The following is a 12883-nucleotide window of genomic DNA, read 5'->3' as shown; positions in this document are numbered from 1 at the left end:
AAGTGAGAGCCTGCAGAGTCCCGGTGAGGACATGCAACAACTAAACAAGAGAAGCAGATAAGAGAGGACAAAAAAGGACAGGACAGGATGTGGGAAAATGAGCAAGGCAGTGCTACTGTCGAGTGGTGCGGTGGGATTCTTTTTTTTAAGTGTCTAAACACCTGTAAGAACCTGTGAGTTGATATCTTTGTATAACCTGTGTTGTTATAAGTGATTCCAGCACAAGTAATTCAAGTCTATAGTGTTTCTATCGAACTTATTAGTGAATGAACACCATATCACATGCATGCTAGTCAGCTGGTGCACGGAGTTGCTGAGCCGGCACATCGAGGAAAGGTCCACTGCACTTTGACCCTTTCCTGCCAGTCAAAGGCTTTTACGGCTAACTGACTAGAAATCATTGAAAATTTACACGTAATAATTTGAAACACTTATTAAGAATTAGAATAGAACTGAAAGTTTATCTTTAATCAGCCATTTTCCAGAAAGTTTTCCAATTGCTTTTGGTATGTTTATATTCATAAACTAATACAAATAGTTATGTCCGCATAGTGACACCCCTATATCCAAATTGCAATGGTAGTGATTGTGATGAAGGATCACAACATTCCTATTCCTGGTGCAGCTCCAGCAAACGCTTGAGTGTATTTGGAAAATAGCTTTTTTTATTTTATTTGATTGCGTTGCATTCTGTTGCACTGTATTCAATATGTTCTAAGTGAACACAATGAAGCAGCATTTATTTAAAGAAGTGCAATGTCATTGTTTTTTTTTTTTATTAAGGTGGGTGTGCTTCTGCTTGCAGTCTTTTAATACTAGCCAAATGTCATGAGGCCAGATCCCTCTCTCAACTTTAGGACCATTTATCAGCCAACTTATTGCTTTTTATTGCAAGGAGGAAGAAAGAGGAAATATCTCAAGAGGCATCACGAGAAAAACAACAATAACTAAGCTAACCGGAGTCCAGATGTGCAGCAACACAATATTGTTTATTTCTGGGCTTGTTTCCAGATGAGCAGCGATCTATCATACCTCCTATCTGCAACCTGAGGATTCCATTGTGGCCCAACACAATATGTCCACCGCTGAACAAAAGCAATGCCAGGGAGCCAATTTCCTTTTAGCGTCACGAATGAGAACCCCATTCATCAAATCATAAAGGCAGACAGAAGCTGAGTCGAAAGACATTATCAAGCTGTCCAAGCACTAACCACCGTAAGACAGGCTGGAGGGACTGCACCTTTTCTGTTGTTTTTGTGTTTGAAGTTTTTCTTCATGGCCTTGCCAGCAGAAAGCCAATATTCCTCAGGTTGAAGCCCGCATACTGTAAGTCAATACAGGCATCCAATGGAGGTGTGATTCACTGAGCTGGTGCATTTCACATTGATTTGTTCGGGCCAACGCTCCTGCCAGGGATCCACAATCAGACCTGCTGACCTTGCATCACCTGACAATCGCACTCCATTAAGCCATTACATATCCAACTCACAACATCTTATGAATAAAGATAAATAGATATATGACATGAGAAAATAGACTCCAAGAGATGCCTTGGGTGCCTCCCTGTTAAAGTAGGTGACTCGAGTGTCAGCGCCACATGAGCTGTCTCCTAAAGTGAAATTTTAAATCACATCAATACCACTTTGTGGTAATTGAGGAAGGTTTACATGCCCTTGTAGCAGGAGCTCTACTCCTGCAGACAAAATGGCAGCTTGTGGTTAGGACAGCTGTGTTCTGCGTTGGACTAATTTAGGCAAGTTCAAACTTCAAATGGAAGCAAAAGAGCTTTCCATCTAAGCCTGAGCAATATCCACCTGCCATTCTGAACTTACAAACAAGCCTTATAAAGTCTACACACTCCTATTTAAATGCCATTCTTTTCTGATGAGACCAAGATAAATTTTAACTTTTTTTTTTTGCCCGTAGGTGTGACTGTGAGTGCGATTGGTTGTTTGTTTGTATGTGCCCTGCGATTGGCTGGCAACCAGTTCAGGGTGTACCCCGCCTCCTGCCCGATGACAGCTGGGATAGGCTCCAGCACGCCCGCGACCCTAGTGAGGAGAAGCGGTTCAGAAAATGGATGGATGGATGTTTGTATTTCATTGTAAAATAAGGCTTCCAACCTCCCATTCTAGCCCATAGTCCAGTCTATGAAGACATTTCTTTAACTCCTTCAATGTTGCTGACAGCCCCATGGCAGCCTCCCTGACCTGTTTTCTTGTCTTTTCATCCATTTCTGGGGGGTATGTGCAATTATTGGCAATGTCATCATTGTGCCATATTTTCTCCACTTGATGATAACCGTCATCACTCTGTTCAACAGTACAGTCAATGGCTTGTAAATTATTTTGTGCTCTTGTCCCAACTGATACTTTTGAATCAAGAGAACCCTCTGATGTTGTGGAAGCTCTTTGGACTATGGCTTGTGGTGTGAGATATGACAACAAAAATGTTAGGAAAAAGAAAATTCTAGAGTAGCTGAACGTTATCACAGGAACTTAAAATGGCGGCAGGTGTGTGCGGATTCCCATTTAACGTTTGAATGTGATTGGTTGATTCTAAACACAGCCACATCCCCAATTATAAAAAGGTGTGCACAAACCACACTATCTAATAGTTGAATTTTACTTCCCCGAAAACTTACCCTGCTCCATTTTTTTTTTCAATCACAAAAACTTATTTCAAGCGTGTATACTTTTTATACCCATGTGGCTTTATATATATATATATATATATTCTAAATAGATGAGCAGGTGTGATGCTCATGCCCATTTCCCCCCACCAATTATCACCAATTTCATGTAATTTCCAGATATCAATTCACCAAATAAAAATGCACTGTAAAACAGAATATGTATAGTGGGTATGAATCATTTTAGTCTTAAATGGGTGTGGCTTTTTATTAAAGTCATTATGATGAGAATTGTTCTACACAAAACACATTAACCCCACCCCACACATACATACAATTTACACGCACTAAATTTATTCCGTAGTTGTACAAGGATTACAAGGATGTTTTGCTTTCAAGTTTTAACTTCAATCAAATATAGGGTAACAATTCCAACACCGATACAGGCATCTTAAATATTATACAACTGACAAAAAACAAAAGGTCTTGCAAGAAAAAAAAAAAGTCCTCTTTTTTTATGTATACGTGTGAAATCAAAGGTACACTAAATCTATGCACTTCCAGGGTAGAAGCTCCCATACTACCTTCTGCATTTTAAACCCCATTGGTCGGACTGTACATACATATAAAAAAAGGATTAAAAGTGTGATTTTTTTTTTGTAACACTTGCCGAAAGAAAAAAAAAATCCCTACAGACATTTGAGTGGAATAAAACACCTGTGTGTAGACAAACATCCCATTCTCTAGGGCGTGGTTCACTCCTTTCTGCGCTTTTTGTCGTGGTAGTCGTCCTTGGAGCGGCTGCTGGTGGACGCTCTCTTGGAGCCACCATGCTGCTTGGCCTCCTCCAAGAATTTGTCCAGGCCGAAGGGGTCCTCCTCGAACTGGACAGGCCCCTCGCGTCTCTGCCCGTGGTCAGCACCTGAGAACTCTTTGTCGGGAACAAACCTGAAAGAAGGAAGCACAATTAGATTGCATCACTTCAATTTTACTTCAACTCAAATCTGTTTGCAGGAGGCGTCTGCTATCTGGTGAATATTAACTTTAAAGTTTTCAAACTAAACTTCCAGGTTAGTGATAGAATCAGAGCTATTAAATATAATTGTCCCATCTAAGCCCATTTCTCCATGCCTGAGTTTATCACATTAAACCATACTCCGGGTTAAGCAAATCTGATAAAGCCGATCCTTCTAAGAACAGCAATCTGCTTTCTAACTCGTGCGACTTCAGGAATCAGAGCACGTGCAATACATAACTCACTCAACTAAATACATATCTGTACGGGCACAATGCTGGTGTCACATGATTAACAGAACTGTCAGCATGCTCTCTGCATCATAAATTCTTCTTGACTGGTAGCCAATAAAGAACATAGGGGTTTACATGTACAAGGGTACCTAGAATTATTGAGTGCCCCAACTTATGGGTTTTTTAAGTTACGAGCTGTCATTTGGTCGATTTTTTTGCTTTGTGTTGCAAGTTACAAGCGAACTTCAGATACAATGCCGCTTTAGGGGGTGGGGGGACCACTTTCAGCCATTATTGACAGGGACAAACACACAAATACAAAATGAAAACAGTCGCAAGGAGCATAGAGAAGATACATGCACTGAACGGCATTGTAAACGGCCAACCAAAAACGATGTCAGTTCCTGCTGTCACTCAATAGGTTATGCCTTTGAAAGGCACATGTCATCACATGAATACTAAAGTGTGTGGCTTTCAGCTTAATTACTTTACAAAACCACTTTTTCTTTCCATTCCCTTGTATTGTTTTTATATCTACATTTCAGAAAAGAGTGCAATTTTTCTTGATTAAAACCATAAAATAATTTTGTTTATTGGGGGGCTGGAACAGATTAAGGGCATTTCGATTCATTTCTATTGGGAATACAGATTTAGCATACAAGTTGGTTGAGTCGTGAGCTTGGCCACAGAACAAATTAAATTTGTAGTTTGCGTTTCTTTTGCAAAACTAACTCCACAACTTGAATGTAACAAATGTTCCAAATACCTGTTGTTTTGCATGAGTGTGTCAAAGTCATCGGCATAGGCGTCCTTGTCGATGGCTTTGCTGGGTCGGTAGATGTTGGAGGCCATGTCTCTGCCACTGCGGAAAGGCTGGTCGTACACATTGTACGTCTCATCCTCACCACCGGCAAAGCCGCTATCCATTCCCTGGGAAGACAAATAGGGAAGGAAAAGTACACGTTAAGTAACGATCTAAAATGCCCAAACCATTTTAAGCGGGTACACGGTCAGTTCTTATTTGACACCTTTTCCTCTCTTTGCATCAAAGTAGGGCTGCCACAAACGATTATTTTTCTAGTTGACAAGTGACTGAATATTTTTGCAATTAGTCGAATAAACGGATCATATCGCTGCTGTCGGGCCGAAAACTGCTATGTCCAAATGGTCAATTCCATATTTTTTCAAGTTTTCAACATACAGTAAATACTGCCGCTATTTTGGTTTCCTGAAAAGTGATCATTTTGGAGAAACGAGGATGCCAGCCAAAGCCAGTGATATTAAATCGCAGCTTATCACACGAGCAAGCAGCTGCTCTTCGACAATCATCATTAGCTTCCAATTTTAAGTAAGGTATGTGCAAAAGATAATGAGGATAATTTGTAACCTTTCATTGATCCGGAAAAAACATTAAGAATAGTTTATATGCAATGTTAAGGTGGTAATAGAACATCAACTTTTAATAAACTTAGCAGCTTGTACCAGTGTTCCTGACACGGTTATATATGATAGTGCAAATTAAAATGAAGGCGATACTCTGGCCAGAAGGCGAGACAACAGGCAAGCAGTGTGAGGATTCAAGCACTTTTGAGAGAAAAGCAAAGCGTAAAAAAATAAACGAGTACATCGACAACTTACATTTCATTGTCAAAGAGAGCAAGCTGTTTTCAACACTTGAAAAAATATGGAATTGACCATTTGGACATAGCAGTTTTCGGCCCGACAGCAGCGATAGTCCTGTGTTCTTCCATCACAGTCTGGTTTGGTGCTGCTACAAAAAAGGACAAACTCCGACTGCAACGGACAATCAAAACTGCTGAAAGGATTCTCGGTACCCCCCTACCCACCATTGAGGACTTGCACGCTGCCAGAAGTAAGACAAGAGCGTGCAAAATCCTCTCGGACCGTCTGCACCCCGGTCACCAGCTCTTCCAGCTCCTTCCCTAGGGTAGGCGCTACCGATCAACGCAAACTAGAACTAGTAGACATTCCAACAGCTTCTTCCCTCTTGCGATCAACTTCTTAAACACCTAACCTATAATTCCATTACAATAAGCTGGCAGTTTTTGACTTGAGTTCGTTGTCACATTTCTGTGGGGCCAATTATGTATTACTCGTGCACTCACTGTAGTTGTCTCGCCATGCTGCACTATTTGCATATACTGGCCACTCATGCCAGAGTAGCATCTGCTCCATTTGCACACTGATTGAGGAGTATCTGGAACATTTGCACAACCGACATTGTCCCAGATGATCGCACTACTCGTCACTTTAAACCGCATACACTCCTTGAAGTCTCAGCGCCCTTTGCACAATGGTCATTGCACCGGACTATCGCAATATTAGTCATTCGAACTGCTCTAAGTGCTAGAGGACTCTGCGTCTTTTTGCACAATTGTTTTTTGTCAATGTCTTTATGTCTCCAAAGTGTTCTGTAAATTGACTCTCTGTTGTACTAGAGCGGCTCCAACTACCAGAGACAAATTCCTTGTGTGTTTTGGACATACTTGGCAAATAAAGATGATTCTGATTCTGATCTTGGCAGCCCTAGTCACCAAAGGGCCAACTATCAAATGTGCCCAGAAGACTATCCTGAGTAGTTATCATGTGGTGTAGGCCATATTAAGTTATTATCCCTGATGTGATAGGAAAAGAGTTGGTGGCGACAAAGTGTCAAACGTTCAGTATTTCTGATCACAAATCCTAATGTATGTGGTCAAGACTGTGGGCACGACAGACTTTGTGATTGTGATGGAGTGAAAGCGACCTAAGGCTCGCGCTGTTGCCAGACACAAACACTGAAGATGAGCAACTAGTTGTGTTGAGTGTTTACATAATGTGTCTCCCAAATCATTCACCACAGACAATATGTTAGGGAGAAGAGCTTGCAACTGCAATGTAGTTACCAGATAAACTAAGTCTAGCTTTTTTCTTTTTCTTCTTCGACTATTACATTTTCTTCTCACTTTGCATTTTCGGATTTGAGGAAGGAGACTCTCAATAGTCACTGGAGATATTGTTCTGCGTGTAGTGTGCTGTGTTGGTAATCTTGAATACACTTCAACAGCAGCAGTAAACATGCAAGATTTCCTTGTGTGAAAAATTGTTAAGACCTGCTTAAGGCTTTAATAAACAAAAACAATTACCGTAACTTTCAAACTGATTCTAACATACTGGAAAGCAGGAAGGACAACTCATGACGGAGCCTTTGGTAGAAACAGATGACACTTTACTCATCTTGGGTCATGATGTGGAGAAGGCAGTTATGATTATGACACTCACTTTACTCTGGTTGAAGAGTCGCTGGTCATATTGAGCCTCGCTGGTGGTGCGAGGGTTAGGCACACCCAGAGCGATGAGCTCACTAATGTCTCGGTCCTGGTCCCGTTGCAGTTTGGATCTGAAACAAAAAGACAAAGTTGTACGACCCAAACATGAATTCATGAGAAAATGTGAAACCCAGGCTTTCTATATGCATAAGTGCAGGGTTGAGTATGTCCAGCACCTCTTATCAGGGGCTGCCCTGGAAATGTTCCTGTCGTGTTGTCTCTCTTTCCTTCTGTCGTGGCGGATCTCATCACGCTCCCTTGCCTCGCCGTCCTCTCCACCTTGATCCAACATGTGAGTGAAATAGAACATTTAGAAGAAAGAAGGGATTTGCAACACACTTTTAAAGGATATGCAGAATAAAATCCAGACATACAACTTGTTTGGTCTTGATATTGACATGTCTCACCTTTGTCCCCGTGGCTTTTAATTCCTGCTCTGCGATCTCGGGCCATTTGGGCTAACTCCCTGAGTTTCTCCTCTTTCTTTTCTTTCTCCTTTTGGGCCATCTTCTTTTCCACCTGGGCTCTCATCTCCACCGCCTCTCTGGCCTAGAGACACAACCAAAAGTTCATGTATTTGTTTCAAAATCCTTATACTGTAATGAATAAATTAGGCAGACATGGTAGTAAGTTGAGTAGAACACAAAACTATAGATGGTTTCCGTACCTTAAAGCTTTACAAAATAAAAAATTTTCTTTCTTCTTCAGGTGTAACAAAGCACTGTCAATATTATAAATTTACTGATACACTGATATACAAGGACTGTATTTAACTACAGTATCTCAACTTTTCAAAATGAAAGCAACAATGTTAAGATCTCAACTAATGTAAACACAAAATATGAAGATATTACAAAATAAATGTTTAAATAAAACAAATCTGTGATTCTAATTTACTCCCACCCAAAAAAAAAAAAAAAAACATGACAGGAACGTCAGCATCCCAACTAAGGATATAAAGGACCATGCGTGACAGTACTTTTCTATCAGCAATGTAGAGTGCCTCAGCCAGCTTGGCGAAGTTTTCATTGATGTGAACGGTTTGCAGCCCCCTGCCATCAGCCGCCAGACGCTTGTCGAGAGGGATGGTGTAACCCTGGAACAAAGACAGCCGTGATCACTCACAAAGAGGCAGAGGGCCACATTGAAGTCATATAAATTTGAATTTGGTGGTACATTACCTTAGCGTTCTTCCAGTTGGAGATGCATGGAGGAATCTTCCATTCCTGTTGTTCCTTAACTGTCATCTGAAACCAAGAAGAGGAAAAATTAAAGTTAATTGGACCGGCTGAAAATAAAATGTATTTTGTTTTAAATACGTTTTAGGGACTGTAGGCCAGAGGAGTACAATACAGGGTGTTCTCGGTTTACAACGGAGTTCAGGTCCTACAGAGATGACGTCATCCGAATTTGTATGCAAGTTGGAAAGAGGCAGAACGTTTGATAACATGTTGAATCCTATCATGAACCAATGCTAACGCTGTAGTAAAATCATAATTACGGCAGATATTTGTAAGGAAAACCCTTCCAGTCCATAAATATAAAACAATCAGATGGAAAAACAGTCAGCACGGTGCTAACTGAGCATACCTTCTTGTGCTGCGTGACAGCGTATTTCGATGCTGCTGTGCAAACTACTTCAATGGGCTCCATTTGCAACATCGAAATGTCATAAATTGGTATCGTCATAAACTGAGGACCCACTGTATACAATCTCAAATGTGGAATTCCAAAAGTACCTTTCTGCTTGGAGAATGCATGACAGGTGCTGGGGGGGAAGGAGGTCCACGAGGGATCTTCTTGTTGATTCTGTAACATTTATTTTGAATCAAATGCTGTAAGGTTCAGAACAGTGTTGAAAAACAGCTATGCCATATCATGTATAATATATAAGGACATGGACATGATTACTTAAAACGTGGCGGCTCCATGGGGTCTTTCTGCATTTCCACCATGCGGATGACTCTTTGTTTGGCTCCAGAGTTGAAAGCCACTCCCTGCTGGGATGGGGTGTATCTGATAGACAGACAAAACCAGATAACTTCACTTCGGATATTAGAAAATGTTTTATTTACAGCATTATAATGCATTCTCGGGCTGTATGCTGACAAGCAGTTTATATTGACATCTATCTTTATGGTACCCTTCTCTTTCTTTCTTTCTGGCCAAACTCTGGAATTCCAACAAGGGACACCTACCGACTAAAGACTTGTGGGAATACAGTATGTGTATTGTTGCCGCATTACACAATGTGTTAACTTTGTTAGCAATTCAGACTTCTCCATTAACTGTGATAATGAAAATTGTGTTGATACCTGATGTACTGTGCTGGGGCCTGTTTGTCTGCTGCTCGCACAGGCATGGCAGCAGCAATCTTTTGTGATACCTGCTTGCTGAGGGCCACACGAGTCTTCTCAGTCAGCTACAAGGAGGACACAGCAAGGACACTAAAATCAGTCTCATTGACCAGGACTCTTTTGTATACAGTAATCTTGTTTGTGTCGCGAATACAAACGCCAAATAAACTAGTTTCACTGTGATAGAATACATCATCATGCGGAACTTCCAGTGTGCAGCCAACCACAGGAAGAAAGGCATGGAATTGTTCTCTATTTTGTTAGCATTTCACATTAGATTATTTTATACACATGGACATTTATGACTTTACTACTGTTAATATTACACTACTGCATTCCAACGTACAAAATTGGCTTAGGTCAGTGTCGTAGGAACGCAAAGTCGTCTCAGTGTACTGCACAGCAAAGCAGAGTGTTTACAGGTCTTCAGAAGAATAGGCTTCAGATGCCAAAAAACTGGGAAATTCAAGTCGGTGAGTGGCGTGGCCGCAAAGTCTGAACCGCTATGTAGGGGGGGATTACAATTTTTTTTTAAATTAAATAAATAAATAAAAGAGCCCTGCAATCATTTCGAATCAGTACTAAAGGAATTCAGGTCCTATGAATACAATCAATGACATGCCCACAACTTGATTAACAGTTTATCTTTTACAAAACTGCATGGTGCTACAGTTGGTATCATTTTCCCAACAATGAAAAAAAATCTGTGGGTACCTCATTCTTTATGAAATCCCTGTTAAGTGAAAATAAATGTTTTCTAAATTTGACACATCACAGAGAAGAGTGTTGTTACCAAACTTACCAAAGTATATAATTATACAAAATGAGGCTTCAAAACCGCGAAAACTCCAGCCATTGACTCTGCTCTCAAAAGCTGTGGCTGTGTTTGCTGAAAGCGTGAAACCAAGCCCTGCTGAAAAATGGATGCTACGTTGTCTAGGATCCATCTTAATTCTTTCACACACCAATTGTTTGAGCCGTGAAAATATACCCGCTTAAAACCCCTGGTGTCTGGAATATATTCCACCTGGTCGTTGTGAGGCTTTTTCATGCCATGAGAATGAGGCGCTTTAAAGACGCCATGCCAATGCTAATTCCCAATCAGAATCGCCCCCCCCCCCCCCCTCCTTGCGCTTCCGGCTTTCTCTCTATGACGTACACACACAGCTGACAATGAGGTGCTTTAAAGAAGTCACGCCAACGCAAAGTCCTGGTCCACACACGTAAGACTCCCCCCGTACTTGCTTTTCCGCTTATCTCTCCGTGATATGTGTGCACTCAAGGCTGACAACATGAAACAAAGAGAGAGAGGCAACTCTCAAAACAAATAGAAACACATTTCTGAGTTCATTTCACAGGGTCTTTAAATACACTCATCTCCCCCTACCTCTTGTACAGCTTCCTCATCTGGCTTCTGTAGCTCTGGGATGTCTTCATTCATTACTTCTTTGGGAAGTAGATCCGTATACTTACTGAAGATCACCTGCAACAAAGGCACAAAATGCTCGATTAGATCTCTTAGACGTGTGATCATCTACTGCAGTGATTCCCAACCTTTATTGAGCCAAGGCAGATATTTCACATTTGAAAAATCTCACGGCACCCCAACAAACGAAAACGTCACTAAAAGTGGATACACAAGTCAATTATACACTTTGTGCCATCTAATAAAAGAGCATTTATGTGTTCTGTCTGTCTTTATATACAGCTGGCGTAGATAGATGAACAAAGAGACATTATTTTTTTGTAAATAAATAATATTCTGACCAATTAAGTGAAATTTGCTAATTTCCCACAGCACACCAGAAGAGCTCTCATGGCACACTGGTTGGGAATCACTGATCTACTGAATCAAGTTTAGATATGTAAAAAATAATCATTGACATTTTCCAGTATTTTGTACAGTATTTGGTCATGTAGTAATAACTTACAAATGTAATAGACCACGCCTCACCAATTGTGGAGATATAGTAAATAAGACGAGACGAGACATGTTACTTTACTCTCCACATACAAACGGAGTGTTTTTACATCAAACAGCCATCTACTCTTTGAAGCCAACAATTCCTTTGAGGATACACGTCCCCTCTTGTAGGTCACCACACCATGTTAATTGTAAGCAAGAACCTTTTCTCACTGAAAGATTGGTGGGCCAAGCCCAGCTATTTTTTCATCGCTGTGTTTATATTTTAAGAGCACGTTTGCACTAATTGAGTGTTTTAACTGCACACCTTGTCCTTGCTTTGTCCTTGTCTTGCTATGGCATCATATTTGACTTTTCCCTCCGCATCCACCTGCATGGTCAAGGCATTGGAGGTTTTCTTTTGCCTACCCATCTCCAGAGGAAACTGTGCCATATGGATCTCTGGAAAAGCACCCCCATCTCCAAAGTCCTACAGCAGACAAATTATTTACACATACAGAATCATGTACGTCATTTTATTCATTCATAAACACCAGACAAAACCTCTACCAATAGGTTGTTCTACATTGGTACCTACCTCCACAGCTCGAGGCATCCATCCATTTCTGTGCCCGTATGGAGGTGGCTCCCTTCGGGAAGCAACCAAGGCAGTTGAGTACGACTTCTGGGCACGAAGTCGGTCTTCTTCTTCCAGCTGATCTTGCGAGAGCTGGGTGGGCGCCGGTAAAAAGCTATAATACACAAAATAATTTAGCTTATCCAAGCTAGCTGGACCACGTGCTAATACACATCGGTTATGAATGAAGTATTTGCAGATACGGTATCCCAGCAACTAACGTATGTCGTAAATATGGTGGCCTGCTATGCTAGCGTTAGCTTCGCGACTGAAACAAAACTACACAGCAGTAAGTGGTGGTCACCTTAGACAAATCGGATCGCTTCAAAATATCTTGCGCGCTGCGTTGATTCGATACAACACACGGAAAACGGATTTTGTTTAAAATGCCATCGATTGAATACACAAAAGACCTTGCCGCGAAGCTTACCTCGTCAGAGACATCTTCCCCCTTCTTCCTCAGCGACCTACGTCCCCCTTCTTCTTCGTTGGATGTCAATGCTGCAACTACCCATCCGTCAATTGCAGTACTGACACCTGCTGGTTCAAGGTAGCAACTACTGTGTTATGCGATTCGGTTTCCGGGTTTACAGTCCACAAATGTACACTAACAGTTCTAGTATCATATTTCCGTACATATCAGACGTGGAAAAATTACACTATATACTTAAGTAAAAGCACAGACATACATAAAAATACTGTGCTAAAACTAGAAACTCTGACAACTCCTGTACTTGTACATAATTTTTATTTTGATTGTATTTCACCTTGCTCTGC

General features: G+C 41.1%; 1 protein-coding gene across 1 annotated transcript; it reads right to left on the bottom strand.

Moving 5' to 3' along the window:
* Positions 1-3306: 3306 nt before the first annotated feature.
* snw1 (SNW domain containing 1) lies at positions 3307-12605 on the bottom strand. The gene is made up of 14 exons (XM_061705052.1): positions 12537-12605; positions 12068-12221; positions 11798-11959; positions 10954-11049; positions 9525-9631; positions 9121-9225; positions 8949-9018; positions 8391-8456; positions 8189-8305; positions 7617-7758; positions 7386-7488; positions 7163-7280; positions 4647-4810; positions 3307-3580 (listed from the first exon to the last, which is right to left on the bottom strand). Exons 1-14 carry the CDS (start codon positions 12548-12550, stop codon positions 3388-3390), a joined length of 1611 nt encoding a protein of 536 aa, XP_061561036.1. The 5' UTR covers positions 12551-12605; the 3' UTR covers positions 3307-3387.
* Positions 12606-12883: the final 278 nt, after the last annotated feature.

The sequence above is a fragment of the Phycodurus eques genome, chromosome 18, assembly GCF_024500275.1.
Source record: "Phycodurus eques isolate BA_2022a chromosome 18, UOR_Pequ_1.1, whole genome shotgun sequence".
NCBI classification, from domain to species: domain Eukaryota; kingdom Metazoa; phylum Chordata; class Actinopteri; order Syngnathiformes; family Syngnathidae; genus Phycodurus; species Phycodurus eques.
This window is presented reverse-complemented; position numbering and strand designations above follow the sequence as displayed.